Source organism: Protopterus annectens, chromosome 2.part0 (assembly GCF_019279795.1).
Source record: "Protopterus annectens isolate FY-2018-M chromosome 2.part0, PAN1.0, whole genome shotgun sequence".
NCBI classification, from domain to species: domain Eukaryota; kingdom Metazoa; phylum Chordata; order Ceratodontiformes; family Protopteridae; genus Protopterus; species Protopterus annectens.
This window is the reverse complement of record NC_056728.1, coordinates 1,146,230,041-1,146,247,942: the sequence shown is the minus strand read 5'-3', so window position 1 is coordinate 1,146,247,942 and position 17,902 is coordinate 1,146,230,041. Positions and strand designations below refer to the sequence as shown.

General features: G+C 43.0%; 1 protein-coding gene across 5 annotated transcripts in view; it reads left to right on the top strand.

The window, feature by feature from the left end:
• Nucleotides 1–17,902, top strand: part of LOC122793381 (protein transport protein Sec24B-like) — a 2,932,722-nt gene that overhangs the window by 2,161,168 nt on the left and 753,652 nt on the right. For all 5 annotated transcript variants that reach the window (XM_044061340.1, XM_044061338.1, XM_044061337.1 and 2 more), the window contains one exon: nucleotides 14,535–14,645. In XM_044061340.1, coding sequence (XP_043917275.1) covers nucleotides 14,535–14,645 — 111 coding nt within the window. The remainder of the gene's footprint in view (nucleotides 1–14,534; nucleotides 14,646–17,902) is intronic.

Here is a 17,902-nt window from a genome sequence, read left to right as displayed (position 1 = left end):
CTTTACAGACAATATCACAGTGATGCAGTACTTAAACAAGCAAGGAAGGATGAAGTCCTACCTCCTCTGCAGGCTGGCTGTACAGGTGTGGGATCTGGATATCTCCCAGGGGATCTCACTCCAGGCAGCCTACATCCCATCCCAACACAGAAAGCGAGAAAACTGAACAAAGTACAGCTGAACCTATTCCCAACAACTGCCCCTGCTACAACTCTTGCAATCCCTCCTCAATTTTTTTACCTACTTACGTGTTGACTTATCAGACACCATGGCTAAAGCAGCCAAGACTACTAAAACAGTGCCTGTTAAACCACCCACATCAGGCCCTCTTCTAGTTCTCAAATGCTTACTTTGGAAGAAGATTTAATTTTTTTAATTAGAGGATCTCAATCTCACCCAGACAGACTCAGCCCCTCAGAAGAAGAGAGACCTAGGCAGAGGCCCCGAAGCCAGTGTCCTCTGATGATTCTGCTGATGATTGCAACTGAACCTGACCAGCCAGAGGCATCCTTCTCCAATGAGATTCTGATGCTGAAGAATCCATCCCCAGAAGAATTCTCCTTTGGGGGAAACCTTGCATGCCATGCCACAGTTCCAAAAATGCAGCAATTTTTTTTTCAGAAGAAAGAGAAAAAGACTTAGGACTTTCTGCATCTCTCCCACAGCCCACCCTCTTAGCTATACCCTGGTGTTCTGTGGTGGATGATGCTTTCAATGATGTTTGCTCTCTTTAAAATCCTATTCCTTCTGAAAGGGAAGCAAGGTCATTAGACAGATGGGTAAAAAAGGTCTACACTTCAGCTACTCTCAGCTAGCAGCTTAAACTGTCAGTTTCACAGTTGATACACAACCAAAAGAGTTTATGCTGGAGTGTTAACTAAAAAAAACTAACCACTGATGAATTGATAAGAAAAATATGTATTAGAGATGGTAAACAACATACAACAGGTTAGCAACCATTCCTTAAAATGTGGCTATGATGCACTGGACTCTTTTATTTAGATCAGCCATGACAGGCACAGTGATAAGGCATGCTCCTATGGACAAGACAAGTTTGTTTTGGTACATCCCAGCAGGTTATGAAGAAAAAAAAGAAAAAAAAAAATCAAATCAGTTAAAACTGTCGTTTCTTTCAACCCCAACAACAAAGTTTAGCAGGAACCTGGCCTGCTAAAAATCCCACTCCTCCCTGACTCCAAAATTTCAAAGGAAGACAGTGGCAAGGTAACAACAGAGGCACAGACACAGCCACTGCCACTACATCAACACAACAACAGTGACTTAAGATGATAAGGACAGACAACACCACAGTCATGTGGTACATCAACAAACAGGGAGGCACTCATTCATACCCCCCTATGCAGAATGACCTTGTTAATGCAGAACAACTACAGCATCATACATCCAAACCTAAAAACCTTGCAACTGACTGCATGGAACATCACATAACAGCAGCTATTCCAGAACTTTCCTAAGAAGAGTTAAAGACATTATTCTTGAAGGACGACACCTTCCAGAAGAAGGAACTATGTGGAAAATGGAAAGGGTTTGTCATCTGGAACTTCTTCATTCAGGCCTGTCCTACTCCTCCATCAAGATACATGCAGCTATTATTTCAGCAATACAGCTTTTTTGATACCTATGGCAGTGCAACCCTTCCTAATCTTCCACCAAGATAGAGTGTATGAGACTAATCTCCATGGAAAACCAATTCCACAGAACATAAGACCTCATTCTATTGTCAGGCAGACTTCCTAAGCAGAACTGCCTCAGTCATGAATGGATGCTGTCAAGAGATGTTTTCCTAGATCTGATCCACAGTGGGTATTCTACAGATTAGACCTGTTCGCCTCCTCCACAAACAGGCAACTCCAGAGCTACTGCTCCAGTGCTCACAACCCGAAGGCACTGCAAACAGATGCCTTCTTCATATCCTGGAAGGGGAGATTCCTGTACACCTTCTCCCCTTCCCTCTGATCCAGAGTCTCCTACTGAAAATTCAGCAGGACTTAACAAAAATCTTGTTGGTGACTCCCTACTGGCCACGGCAGCACTGCTTCCCCCTACCTCTTTATCTCTCCAAGAGCAGTCACCACAAGTTACCCCCCCCCCAGTGGATCTACTCACACAGCGCAAGGGAACACAGATTCGCCCACAGTAGAGATCCCTGCACCTCTCCCTGTGTCTGATAGGATTCTAATTCTCTTCAGACACCTGTACAATGAGGATGTGCTTGCATACCTGCAGAAGGCCAGGAAACCCAACACAAGAAAATCTTATCTCTCGAAATGGCGAAGGTTTTCTATCTGGTGTCACAAAAGACAGTTGGAGCCGCTGGACAGCGACCTGCCTCTGATTCTGTCCTACCTGTGTGAACTCCTGAAGACAGGCTTGTCTTACTCCTCTTTAAAAGCGCATCTGTCTGCCATTTCTGCCTGCTTGCCTTTGGAACCTCCACTAGCTTTCAGACTCCCAGCCAAGCTATTCCTAAATAGTGTTTTACACTTAACCCCCCGCCCCCAGAAAACTGCCCCCTCCTTCCTGAGACCTTAACTATGTCCCAGAAAAACTTACTTTGCCACCCTTCGAACCAGCTGGCAAGGCTGACTTGAAATGTTACACTTGGAAGACAGTACTACTTAGTAGCTCTGACCTCAGCCAGGAGGGTCTCTGAGCTCCAAGCCCTTAGGGGCTACCCCACCCTTCCTAGTTTTCCATATGGACAGGGTCGCCATTAGGATTAATCCCTCCTTTACCCCCAAGTTGGTCAATGACCTTTATCTGACTCAAGCTGTTCACCTACCCACCTTCTTTCCTAAACCTCAGGGAGGCGGTGAGAGGGTCCTACACACCCTGGATGTCCACAGGCAACTTCAATTCTATTTACATAAGACCAAGCTTTTACGCAAATCAGACCAGCTCTTTTGTTTCCTTCCACCCCAGGGCTCTGGGGAAAGCAGTGAGAAAACAAAACATTTCTTCTTGGATTGCTAGAGCCATTTCCTTTTGTTACACACACCATGGGAAGACACTGTCCGGCAATGTCAGAACCCATTCCACAAGAGCCATGGCTTCCTCTGGAGCCTTTTTCAAATGCCTATACGCCAACTCCATTCTGGAAGCAGTTATGTGGTCCTCTGTACACACCTTCACTAGACACTATAAATTGGACCACATTTCCAGGGCCAGGGCAGGTTTTGCCGGGTTATCCTTCATGGGTTCCTGGAATCCTCATCCAGACCACCACCCAGCCAGCAGTGAGCTTTTGTACTTGCCCACTAGTGAATGCTGCAACGTTGGAATAGAAGGACATAGGAAAGTTGTGTGAAATCTTACCATAACCATAGATGTCCTCCTCTTCCTTGTTGCAGTATTCCTTCCATCCCGCCATCCCCCTCTTTTCCTTGCACTTGCTGTCCTCTGCTTTTGTACAGGCTATGCCTTCAGGCTGTCCCTGTCTGGGACTTCCTTGGTTCTGAGGGCCGGTGCACACAGACGTCACATTTATGGCCTACATACCTGCCAACACGTCAGACATCCGACACACCTTCTGGGACTGGAAAAGATTTGGAAACCTGTCTGGACAAGCTGATTGGAAGAAGAGTAAACCCATTAGTAAATACTGCAACATGGAAGAGAAGGGCATCTATGGTTATGGTAAGATTTTGCACAACTTTTCTTTCCATGTAAGTGGCTTCATTAACCATCAGTTCTGCACACTGTTGCCTACTGCCTTTGCTTCTGACATAGATAAAGAAAGCCTTGTGGTCCTTCTTTGCCTGGGAGGTTATCTTTACCTGAAAATTGGCTTTGGTAGTCTTGATTTACACTCTTTTGTTTATCCTGATGAGAAAGTTTTTAATCTGCTGGGTGTTGCATTTCTAACATTTAACTGTGACTTTTTTCCTTTGTTGTACAGTCTGTTTGGATTTCAGCTGTGGAGTTTGTGGTTTGTTTTTTGTTTGTTCTGGGCTTGTTTTTGGTGGACATGCCGTCTGTGCAACTGTTAACATTATTTTACAGGGTTTGTGTGTACAACTCTGCATAGACTGCTGTGTTTTCTAGGTTTTGGATGAGGTGCTTACATTTTATCAGGTAATCGCTTGGTAATGAGTAATTTGCCTTGGAATAGTGCCCAACTGTTACAGAGTTTGCTGGGGTCATAGCATTTTTTTTGGGAGGGGGGCGGCTTTATGGTGTGACCTTACTAGAGAGGACAATACACCGGTGAATACAGCATTCTGCCGTATGTACCCAATCCAGTGTGTTTGCATGCCTAATGGGCATGTGGACCAACTGGTCTAGGGTGTTGGTGTTTACATAGTCCAAGAGTCTCTGGGTCAGCAAGTTTAGGGTCGAGTAGGATTCCCAGTTTATAGAAGGGTTGTTAACATTCCTATGAATATGATATTGAGTAGAATGGCAAGTGTATCTAGTAGATCTAAGAATGAGCTATGGGTTTTGTGGGTCGTAGAGGGTGATCTGTAGCTTGTAATGATATGATGGTGGGACTCTACCTATGGTCATTTGGATATGGAGAAGCTCAAACACACCATCCTGTTAGACCAACCTTGAGGTATTAAAACAAAAGTATGTTTAACACCAGCCGAAGCTCATTAAAACAGATTTTATTGTAATGCAAGAAAAAAACAGAGTAACCGCTGTTGTCCAAAACTGATTAGACTTCATCAGACTGTAGAATCTGAAAAACCACAACCCATTTCAGTTTAGATGTATTGAAACATATCATCTGTTAACCAATAGGAACATTTATAATGGTCCAAACTTTGTTTACTTAAAAAAAAATCATTCCATCATGTTCCAAGAAATGCATGTATATGTATATAAGTATCAAAAGGCACCGTAAAATTATAAAAATTACTATTAGTAATGCTATTAGTTATTTGTACTTCATTTCTTTTTTTTTTTGTTTTAACACTTACTCAAAATTTATACGATCATTCAACTCTGCTTTATGAGTGGTATCCAATTTTATTTGCCATTCATGCTCCTTAGACTCCCAACATATTCTCTGCATCTCCCCAACTAATATCTGGTTCAGTAATATCAATAGAGTGAAAAATGTATCTTAAAAGTTCTTACACTTAATTGTTTATATAATGCATTCTTATTGTTTCTCCTCTTAATTGCTTGATAGTGTTTATAGACTCTCGATTTTAATTTTCTTTGAGTCCAGCCAATGTAAAATATTGGGATGTCAAACATTCAGCTGCATGTTACTACATTATTGTTTTCACAGTTACAATATTTTGGGGCTGAATATCTAATCTCATTGTTAAGGCAAAGAAAAAAACTGATTCCACTTCTTGCAAGAAAAAAAGTGCCCTTCATCTGAGTAGTAAAATTATCTTTGGAACTAGAGGCAATTCTCCAAGATGTTTTTTTTTTAAATTACTTGTTCTTTTCTTCACAAAAACAAGTTCATCACCTATTATATCATTCACTATTGGGTCACCTTCCAAAATATGCCAGTTGTTTCTAACATCCTTTATAACTGGTGTGTCAAGAGAGATAGGTTAAAACTAAACTCATGTCAGTTACAATTGCTCTAATCAAAACATTTTTCATAATCTAAACCATATTCAGTGATGGGTGTATATAAACCATATCTGTTGGAAATTACATCCTTTGCTATATCATTCAGTAAAGAATCTGGATAACCACTTTGAACTTGATTTTATAAAAGAATTGGAAAATTTAAAAATTATCTTCCATTCTGGAAGATTACTCTTTATTTCACCCTTTACTACATTTTTTCTTTAACACTAGATGCTATTAAAATGTAAAAAGTTGTTACATCCTTACCAAAGTAAGATGTTTCCAGTAACAGTCTTCCTGTTCTCTAAATGTATTCTGAGCATAATGTCCAGAAAAATAAAACTATTCCTGCTGTAACACAAAGTAAAATTTAAAAATGGAATGGTTGTGTTAATATATTCACTGAATGTTTTAATAACTGTGTAGTACCTGACCACACCATCAAAATGTCATCAATAAAATGTAAGTATGTTTTCAGATCAAAAAAACTTTCATAAATAAAATGTTCCCAGTGTCCCAGAACAATATTAGCATAGCTAGGTGCCATTGCCACTCTTATAGCTATTCCTTGTATTTGTTGGAAGTATTTTTCTCAAATATAAAGTAATTGTGATGCATTATGGGGACACACATTGTTTTGATTTTAGGGTCCTTGAGGTTATTGTACCTAGTATTAGGGAAGGAGATATTCGGAATTATACTGAGTACAAGGAAACTAATTGGATTATTACCCTCAGAGCTGATAGGGGGAGCGGGCTGAATGAAAGAGCCTCTATAAAACCCCTACTTAGGAAACGTAGGATTCAAAAGTGACCTAGGGCTTGTATATGTTTTTTTAATATATTTAATATATTCATTCTATGAATATTTTATTAATATTTTATTTCCTGCTTGTACATATTGTATTTACATGTCTACATACTTGTACTCTCATGTTTGTTTTATATATATATATATATATATATATATGTGGAGGGTATGAGTTCTTTTTTGTCTGTTCCTTTAAGAACCTTAATTTGTTTGGACACTTTTCTGTGATTGGCTTGATGTTTTTTTTGAATTTTTATAAAAGGACCTTTTTATTTTAAGTTTTATGGACTGAAGAAGATGTTAGCGAAAGCGCTTACCATTTTGTGGTTTTGCAATAAAAGGTTTATATGCTTATGTACTTCTTGGAACTGCCTGGTTGCTTCGCTGTGATTTTTACAGTATTTATTGCTATTTATCTATTTTACAACGGAACATTTGCCTCGTGGGTTGGTTGTTGTCTTATATTATAAAGTAATTGTGTTTTAACACTAATTCAGTAAGGAACACACCAACTCTAGTTCTGCTTTTTTGAAAACGTCTTGTTCTTCTAAGTATTCCATAAACCATACCAGACTTAAGTCTATAGGTATAAATGTCTATAAGCTGTAAATGTCCAATATAACCAGCCAATCTCTGGCTTTAAACTTAAAGGAGGAGGAGTTTCTAATAATGCAATCAGAGTCAGACACAAAGGATTTAATATTTTTAACCACCGGTTTCAGTTTGTTCTCCACAAAAAAAAGCCAATGGTTTTGTGTTTGAACCACTTTATCTCCAAGGGAGGGAGGGTCTTTCACATCTTTGTGGTTTGGGAATGTCAAATATCACAGCTAGTCCTGGGAAAGGAATTGTAAGACTTTTTTTTTAACTTGATATCAATCCAAGACCAGCGGCACTGTAGTTAACCGAAGCCTGCTTCCAAAATGTAGAGCTGACACTCATCCCACCACAGTTGCCCCTACTTACCCACAAGTCAAGTCTTGTTCGTGTGAGCCCCTCTGGGCGCCATTCATCAGAGGGCCTTCCTCCCTTGAGAAGTCCCATTCCTGATAAGTTCATTTATATCTGTATCACAGCAAACGCAGAATTTTGTAGTTTGTATCTCGGGAAACTGAGTTACATTGCCTTCTCAGTCCTGATGCTCTCCGTAATAAGATTGCAGATCAGGAAGCATCAGTAGTTCAGAGAAACAGATGGTTCCAGCAAGCCCAGTTCTTAGAACATCCCATCCTTCTCCTGCAGTGTATCTGTAAGTAGCTGTCATGGTGAATACAGCAGGTGAACCTCAGTATGGAGGCCCTGCTCAAACATTCCTTTGGGGAGCCTACTTTCAGAGTCTAAGGATCAAGGGGGTCTGTGCCAAAGGACAGGGTAGAAAATGTATTGTATACTGGAAATTGTGGCAGTAACACTAAGCATCAATTCCTTGATACCTAGTTGGAAAACAGAAAATGTCCTTGTATTCCAGTGTTGCAGTATTCTACTTGTGGGTTTACCCTTCTTCCTCTCCAATTTGTCCAGCCAGGTTTCCAAAGATTTTCGGTCCCTCTTGGTGCGTCGGACGTCTGATGTGGCTGCAGGAACATGGGACATAAAAGTGACGTCTGCACGCACCAGCTGTCAGAACTTTCCATCTACCAGTCGTACGCCAGGTGCTCCTGCTTCTCGCGGACGTCGGATCGAAAAAGATTCAGTTAAGTACCCCGTTGGGGATTCTTTCAGTCCTGCTTTGTTAAATATAGTCGTTAATGTCATCCGATAAGAGCAAGTGCAGTTCGCAGATTCCCCACAAAGACACGCATGACCAATGTCTCTCTTGTCTAGGCAAGGAACACAATCACGAGAACTGCGCCACCTGCTGATCATTTGTCCCTAAGACCTTATGCCGCTGTTTACAGGCCTTACACTTGTATTTAGGGAATCAGCGCTTGAAACAAACAGCCTTAGGGATGGAGGCCACACCAGACGCCCTGTCTGAACCTCCTAGAAAGAGGGCCAAGTCCTCGCGGTCTACGTAGTCTGCTGCACCTCTGTCTGGCATACTCGGTCTGTAGCCGAAGTCAGCTTGACTGAGGACCTGGCATCCGCCACTGTAGATATAGCAGGTACCACTGAGGAGGCTGCACAATCTTGAGCGGACGATACGTCCACAGAGGATTTACCAGCGCTTGTCTTAGACGTCGGGGGAACCAGCATTCAGTCCGGGGCCTATCTGACACTTCCTCCGCCATTCCGACACCTGACCCTAGGCCTATTCCTAGCCAGACGCTGGCAAGGCCTTTAAAGAAAAAACAAAAAACAAGACACCTCACTCCAACCTATGAAAGCATCCCGGATTGGCAGGCCTTCAGCCAGAGTTTGTTCAATGCCTTGATGTCTCTTAGGCCTTCTGCAGAACCCTCTCCCACTGCTCCTCCCCTCTTTACCCCCAGACCTCCAACCCAGGAAAGGAGGGTAGATCACCCCGAAGAAGAGCAATTGTCTGATTCCTCTGAGGACTCTTTCTTACTCCTCCCAGATCTCATCCTTCGTGGGATATGGCTCTCCTGAGGAGGGCTCTGTCGAACCTGACTCCCCTGTAGAGGATCTTACCTTTGGGGAAACTATTAATAAAATGAAAGACCACATTAAGTGGCAATTTTCGGATATGTCCAATGTACAAAAAAGGTTTTATGACCTTATTCAAATGGACTTTCTCAGTCCTTCTGCCATTCCTCCTATTCAACCTGCATTCTTGGATGCTTTTGCCTCAGCCTCCATTAACCTGGACTCCCAACCTCCAGCCCCCCATGTAGGGCAGACAGACATTATAAAGTCCCTGAGACAGAGAAATGTCTCTTTAAGTGCCCTCCTGCTGATCCTGCCACTATTTCCATCTCTACAGACAGGGCCTACAAGCTCCTGCCTACCGCTACTATCCTCCCTGCTGATAAAGACAGCAAGACTATGGAGAGGTTGGGAAAGAAAATTTATACTTCTGCTACCCTCTCATTTAGAGCCACCAACTATCAAACTCGTATGATTAAATACTCCTTAGCTCTGCTGGACAAAGCCACTAAAGATTTAGATGTCATCCCTGACTGTGCAGCCAAGGCCTCCTTGTCTTCACTGATAGCACTCCTCTCTTAAGTGAGTAGACGCTCCCTGAGATGGATGCAGTTATGATGCAGCTGAAGCCTCAGCCAGGTCAGCTGCATCAGCTTCAGTACTAAGGAGGTACTCGTGGCTGCGACTACAGCCTCTCCCAGATGGCTTCAGGGCCAAACTCCTTGACGCACCTTTGGATAACTCAGCCCTTTTTGGTAGAAAAGTGGCTGACCTATTCAAATCCTTACAACAGAAAGGAAAACAATTACAGGACCGAAAACATATCCTTGTCTCGCCCATTCCCAAGTTCCAGAGGAACTATACAGCAAAGACCCAGTAATCAGGAAAACCTCCAGGCCTGCAGCTCCCCGGTCTAGAAGACCCTCTAGAAGACAGCCTCCTCCGGCTAGGCTTTCTCAGTCTTCCAGCCAAAGGAGGCCACCCTTTCCTGATAGGGCAGGTAGTGTCTGACTGCTTGCAAAGTTTCAACCCCAAACCCCCCCCCCATCCATTCCCCTTTCTTCCCATCTCTCTTACTGTCTCCCTGCTTGGTCACTCATTACCGTAGACAAATGGGTTCTGTCCATCATACAGGGTGGCTACTTCATGTCCTGTATCACCCCTCCATCAAGACTGTGCATACCACAGCCTCTTCCCAGTCAGCTACTCCTCCTCCATCAGGTTTTGCAAACCCTGCTACTACAGGGCACCATAGAACCAGTGCCTGCAGAAGTAAAAAGAAAAGGATTCTACTCCAGAATATTTTTGGTATCCAGAAAAGAAGGTGCCATGGAGGCCGATTCTAGACCTCTCTCACCTCAACCCCTTCCTTAAAAGTTCCTACTTTCAGGATGCTCATCCTACCTACTCTTTCCACTAATCATTCCACAGGGTTTCATGGCAACCCTGGACATAAAGGATGCTTACATTCACATACCTATAAAGCCTGGCTTCATGAAATACCTAAGATTCCTGGCAGGCTCATCTCACTTACAGTTCTGTGCCTTGCCCTAGGATATTTACAAAATGCCTGGCTCCAGGCATCACCTACTGCAGGGAAAAGGGAATTCAGTTATTCCCTTACCTAGATGACCTAATCCAGGCAAAAGACAAGGAAACTCTTCTCCACCACTCTCGGGACTTTTTGGTAATCCTACAGTCTGTAGAGTTCATAATCAACTTATCCCACCTCAGCCCCACACAGGATACTGTCTCTTGTGTTGCATGATCAGGACAGACCTCATGAAGGCCTTTCTTTCCAAAACCACCTTTTTACTGCTCTACAATCAACAGATTTGACTGCAAGACAAATTCTGAGGCTTCTAAGTTACATGGCAGCTACCATTCCCATGTTGCCCCTAGCAAGGATGCACATGAGGAAACTTCAGTGGTACCTCCAGTTGGTGTGGACCCAACACTCCCACCCTCTAGAGTTCAGGATCTCGCTGCTCCCCTGCCTGCATCAGGAACTGAGATGGTGGGTGGCTCAAGTAGCCCAAAACCCAGGACTGCCTCTCCCTCCCAAACCATGTACGCAGATTCCTCAGACTTGGGCTGGAGAGCAACTCTGGGGAAAAAGAAAGTACAAGGTTTGTGGACAGACCGACACAAACAAGATCACATAAATGTGAGAGAAATGAGAGCCATCCTCCTTGCTCTACAGGCCTTACAACCCTACCTAGAGCAGGGCCCTCTAGGATATTCATAGACACCACAGACCTTTGGTATCTCAACATGCAGGGAAGAACCAAATCCTACCTTATATACAGACTAGCTCTGCTGGCGTGGGAACTAGCTACCTCACAGGGATCACCCTCCAGGCAGCATACATCCCATCCCATACTCCCAGGCAGATTACCTAAGCAGAACCATTTCAAACAACCATGAATAGAAGCTGCAAAGAGATGTTCTCCTGACTATGGTCCACAGATGAGTTATTCCACAAATAGACCTGTTCAACTCCTCCATAAATAGGCAACTTCCTGGCTACTGCACCAGGACACCAGACCCCAAGGCATTAGCAACAGATGCCTTCTCGATAACCTAGAAGGGGAGATTCCTGTATGCATCCACCCCTTTCCCATTGATACAAAGGGTCCTGCTGAAGATTCAGCAGGACTCGCCCAAAATCTTGCTGGTGACTCCCTACTGGCCAAGACAGCACTGGTTCCCTCTTCTTCTTCACCTGTCCAAGGGCAGTCACCACAAGTTACCCCCTTCAGTGGACCTGCTCACACAGAACAAGGGGACTCAGATACACCCACAGTGGCAATCCATGCACCTCACCCTGTGGCTGATAGGATTCTTATCCCCTTCAGACCTCTGTATAACGAGGACATGCTCACTGTCCTGCAGGAGGCCAGGAAACCCAACACAAGGAAATCCTCTCTCTTTAAATGGAAAAGGTGGTCTATTTGGTGTCACAAAAGACAATTGGACCCACTGGAAAGCGATATGCCTCTCATCCTGTCATACCTGTATGAACTCTTCCAGACAGGGTTGTCTTACTCATCTCTGAAGGCACACCTGTCTGCTATCTCTGCCTGCCTCCCTCTGGATCCACCCCTTGTATCCAGACTACCTTCCAAACCTTTCCTCAAAGGTGAATTACATTTAAGACCACCCAGGACACCATCTCCCCCTCCCTGGGACCTAAACTACATTCTAGAAAAACTCACGTTAGCCCCCTTTGAACTAGCAGATAAGGCCACCTTAAAATCTTGCACATAGAAAACTGTATTGCTGCTAGCTCTGACTTCTGCTGGAAGGGTTTCAGAATTGCAAGCTGTTATGGCTTCACCACCTTTCCTAATCTTCGACCTGGACAGGGTGACCCTCAGGACAAACCTGTCATTCATTCCCAAAGTAGTTAATGACCTATCCTTGAACCAGCCCATCCACATGACCACCTTCTTCCCTAACCCACAGGGGGATAATGAGAGAGTGCTACATTCCCTAGACGTCCACAGGCAACTAGGGTATTATCTTCATAAAACCAAACCCTTTAGGAAATCAGACCAGCTGTTTGTCTTCTTCCACCCCAGGGCCTTGGGGAAAGCTGTGAGCAAACAATTTTGGCCTGGATCTCCCAGGCCATTTCCTTATGCTACACCATGATAAGACCTTGCAGGGCAATATCAAGGCCCACTCCACCAGATCAATGGTGTCTTCTGGATTCTTCTTTAAAGGGTTAGACACAAACTCCATACTTGAGGCATTCACTTGGTCCTCAGTCTACACCTTCACCAAACACTACAAACTGGACCATATCTCCAGAGCTAGGGTGGAGTTTGCCAGGGCTATCCTACACGTATTCCTGGAAACTTCATCTAGGCCACCTCCCAATTCTAAGTGAGCTTTTTCACTCACCCACAAGTAGAATACTGCAATATTGGAATAGAAGGACACAAGAAAGTTGTGTAAAATCTTACCATAACCATAGACGTCTTTCTCTTCCATGTTGTAGTATTCCTTCCCATCATCCTTACCCACTTGTATGACTGCACTTGCTGTCCGTGATGATATTGGACAGGCTATCCCCTTACAGGATTGGCTCCGACTGGGGCTTTTACTATGTTCTGAGGGCTGGTGCATGCAGACGACACTTTTATGGTCCACATTCCTGCAGCCGTGTCAGATGTCCGATGCACCAAGAGGGACTGAAAATCTTTGGAAACCTGGACAGACAAACTGGAGAGGAAGAAGGGTAAACCCACAAGTAAAATACTGCAGTATGGAAGAGGACATCTATGGTTATGGTAAGATTTTACACAACATTCCTTTATCACATATTCAAAGACTGCATTGGTACATCAAAAAACTGGGAGGGGTCTGTCATACCACCTGTACAGATTGCATCTGAAGGCATTTAATCTGGCTTACGAGTCAAGAACCCACAAGGCATCCTACATCCCTTCCAAAAAAATTTGCTTTGCAGACCAGTTCAGCAGACAATTTATTCTGGCTTATGAGTCAACAACCCCCTAGCCTGCATCCTTTCCAAGAAAAACTTGCTTGCAGACCAGTTCAGCAGGGCAGAGGTATTACAAATAGATGCTGGAGGGAAAGGACATCTTTTTGGATCTGTTCTACTGTGTGTGTTTTTTTGTTGGAAATAGACTTTTTTGCTTCTTTAGAAAAAAACAGCTCAGAAAATATTGCTCCATGACACCACCCAAGAAGCCTAGGTGTTGTACCTAAAGCTAGGACAGATTTTGCCATAGCCACCATGCTAAAGTTACTTCTGGCAACACGTCCTCAAGGCCTGACGCTCACTGGTCCATAAGCTTTGAGAATCTTCTCAAATGCGCAAATTAGTGCATCCAAAAACCATATGAGGAACACAGTACAACTGTGTTAGAAATCTAAACATAGCTGTAGATTTTCAAGTATGTTCATGGTTGCAGTACTGTCTCCCTCCCTCCACTCCTCTTCTTCTTCTTGACATCTGAAGGGTGGGGTTGGTGCACATTCATCCTCCCTTCCTTCTCGTTGCTTACATGTCAGACATACTCCCTCCTCAGGATGACCAACAACTTGAGGCAGCTTTAAGGGATCTACTTATTAGACACCCTAGATGGGGCAATCCTTCCCTTCTTCACCTGAGCATGTAGTGCTCTGAATCAAGCACAGGTTCCTGAAAGTTGAGGATAAGAGAGAAACAAAACTAATGTGGTTGCATGTCCCTCTTATACCACAGACATGCTGATGTCTATGTGGGAGCATGTCCGCCTAGCCTAGAAAAAGAAAGCAAAGCTCTGGATGTCAGGCCAGTCGTTGGGTCTTCTGCAGCAGAAGTTCCAAATGTAAAGTCTACTAAAACAGTCAGCATACGAAAACATCTGAAATTCTGGTAAGTTCTTAATTCATCTGTTTCTTGGTACTGTATAATGTTGGCTGAAATCAAAGATATTGAACTGTCAGTGAATACTTCTGAAACTGGTCTCTGATGTTAAACATGTTGTATACTGTCATGGTCAGCCTAATATGGTTAATTTGCAAGTGTGATTCTGTTGCCTTTTGCATGCTAGCATGTTCACAATGCAGTACTAAAGAACAATAACTACTTTTTTTGTTAGGTGAACGTAGGATTCGAGTGCATACTTTGTGTTTGCCTGTTGTGCACTCGCTCGCTGATGTGTATGCAGGAGCAGATGTTCAAGCAATTACATGTCTTCTAGCAAGCATGGGTGAGTGCTGTAGTACATTGTTGTGTTGTTATTACTTGATTCTTTTTCATTAAGGGGTGTTCATCTGCCAAGAATACTGCAGTGTGGACTTGATAACACTCCGTGTATTTGGGTTCTTTTTAGATCTAGACATTTTTACAGCTGTATGGCTTTGGGAGATTAGCCTAGTCTGATGTTAACAAGTGTATGCTCTAGTATAGTAAAGATATCCCATCCATAACATTCTGCCCAATGCTGTTTCCAGGTAATAGTAATTATTTTACTTTGCTCATGCTTTGTTGTTATACTTAAACAATTTGACCATTTTATACTTTTCATTAAAGCTTTCATTATGTATCAAATCATACGTGGTAAACTTCTTTTCTATTATTCTTTTATGTGCATATTTGATCATCTGTGGAAGTTATACTTGTTGCCCACATGTGCTAATTAACCCTTGAAAGTCACTGTTTTTATTTGCAGAAGACAGACAAAAGCTAATTTGTAGCTTTAAGAGCTCAACTTGAACAGGTATGATTCCTTTAACTACTACTCTCTACAAAGCAGTGTGAAGGCATTAGAACATTTGGTAGCCCTGACTGTCATCTTCTTTTTCTTTTTGTGACCTGCAACATTGGCCCAATGGCTCCCCTTCCCTGTACCCAGTTAGCCTATCAGTTCCTCCTTCAGGGCGAGAGCCCTTCAGCTTACTAATTTTCCACTGTAGCCAGTCTCAAATCCTGCTGGCTGTCCTATCCTTTTCTTCTCCTTGGCAGACTGTGTGCTTTGCTGTAGCTATCTTCAGGGAGGTGCATGTACACTTTCATCCATGCACAATCTCCCAACCAGCTAGCACGCTAGGATGTTAATGTTGCAGTGATAATCTACAAGGTATTGCCAGCTGTCTCCCTCTTTCCCTTAGCATGGTCCACTCTTTCCCCCACCCAGTTTCTCCAAGACTTGTACTATTAGTCAAACACGGATCATCTGATGTGCATTTATGGTTTTATCCCTGTGTGCCATGATGCTAGGTCATTTATTTCTGAAAAGGTGTGTCGAAATTAAGAATTGACAAGACATAATCCCAAATTTTCCTCCTAGGATAGTGAATGTTGAATGCAGAAAGGAAAAGATAAAAAAAATAAGAAGGTCCTTTTTTCCAAACAGGAAGTTCTTCCCTGATTGGCTACTAAGCATGGCCTCACCACAGGTATTCTCTCAAAAAGCTTTTAGTGTATGGATTAAAAATTATTATGTTATGACAGCTAAGGATATGTGGGAAGAGACTAAAAAATACAAAACATTGAGAAGCCGAAAGCTCTTGGTTGTAAGATGTAAGCAATGAAAATGTTTAGTCCCTTTAGTTTTATATACAAGGGCAGTGAAAATGTTTCTAGTCCCTTTACTTTTATACACAAGTCAACGTGTTCTTATTAACAAGAGGAGAAGGAGTGGACCATAATTTTATAAAGAGTTGAAGAAATGTATTTGGGAGGGTAAGAGGCAGGAGTTAAATGAGATAAGTTGATTCTCCCTATAGACCATGGTGGTGCAGGATTACCTGATGTGAAGGCTTAAGAGCCATGCAGGTAAGGCTCACGTAACACAATCAGAAGGTTATAAATTAACGTGGAATGGAGGACAGTGAAAATGGGAAGAGTTCCAGAAGTAACGAGAGTAGGATTTTGGATGCAAGTCTAAGGAGAATAGCTACAACCATACAGAATTTTATATTCATAAAGTAGCAGAAAGTGTTCTGTAAATGAAGCCATCATGGGAATGGTGAAAGGAGATTTTGCCAGTAGGTGTAGTTGCACGTAGGGGAATAGAAAATAGACATAAAGCTAGAATTTACTATAGAAAATTAATAAAGGAACCAAGGTATCTGGAGCAAATGACTAGAGAGAGAAGGGTAATGGTGTGAAATGTCACACAGAGGATGTTTTTTGTGTTTCACTGTTGCAGTCATCACTTTTGGGTTATCTGCTTGCAGTAGCCCTCAGTCGACCTGATTAACAAAGTATTTGGTCCTGCATCGGTTGCTGTCCCTTCTTCCATGATGTCAGGGGTATAAAACATGCAGCCGACACCATTACATCAGTCTTTCTTGCCGTTCGGTGCCTGAAGCAGAAGCAGTTCACAAGTGCCGGTCGGCCGACTCCTGAAATTTTCCTTTTCGAGTTTCAGAACCGAAGTCTTCAACTAAAGCTAAGTACCCCATTGGGAAAACTTTTTCTTGCTCCTTACCGATGTCAGTAAAAATTAATAATTGCATTACTTGTGGAAAGCAAATATCTCACAAATATTTTCATTCATACTGTATTCCTTGCCTAGGCCCTGACCACAACGTACCTTGCTGTCGGATTTGTGCCTTATTTAATCAACGCACTGTCCGTCGTCGGTATATTTTTGCCTCTAGATATTTCGGTTCTCGGTTCAATTATTCAGAAATGTTGTTGGTAAGCCATCCGACTACCGGAATTCTGAAAAAGCGCAATGATAAAGACAGAGACAGACCGCGTAGGTCCAAAGCTGCCAACGTTGCTTCTGTTAAGCTAGTCACCAGTTCGCCGGTACTCAGTGAGGCGCTTTCGCAGCCGCTGATACCTGCTACTTCTGACTCACAGGCCTCTACTGAGACCCATTCGGAGTCCGGTATGCCACGTGATGCTTCAATTGTGGAACCTGTAGATGTCTCTACCTTGGATTGGTCTGGAGTCGCTGTGCAGGCACTGGCTTCTGAGGGTGTATTCAGGCCTATGGACTTAAGTGTTAAACCGACACCTTCTTTTTTAAGGCCTAAACCTTGATCCTTGCCTAGAAAACTGATGACCAAGCTGCATGCTCAGGCCTCTGTACTTAAAAAAACAAATGATAAGAATGGCTGAAGACCTTATAACTTTAATCAGGGGAAGCCAACCTTCCTCTTCTAAGAGATCTAGGACTGAATTTATTTATGAATCTTCTGACCAGGATTCTGATCCTTCTGATAATCTGGATTTACCCTTATCTATTTATGAGGATTCTGATGCAGAAGACTCTATTCCCTCTGCTTCTCCCCCAGAGGATTTCTCTTTTGGTAAAACCTTGCACACACTAAGGGAACATTTCCACTGGGAAAGCCAGGATTTCTCTGATTCTAAAAAGAGGCTTAGGGACTTCTTACTCCTGCCTCAATATAGGCCTTAAGCTATACCACCTTTACTAGACATTATGGATGATGCCTTTTCAGAATCCAGTTTAGCCCCTGATTCCTTGCCTCCTGCTCCCAGAAAACC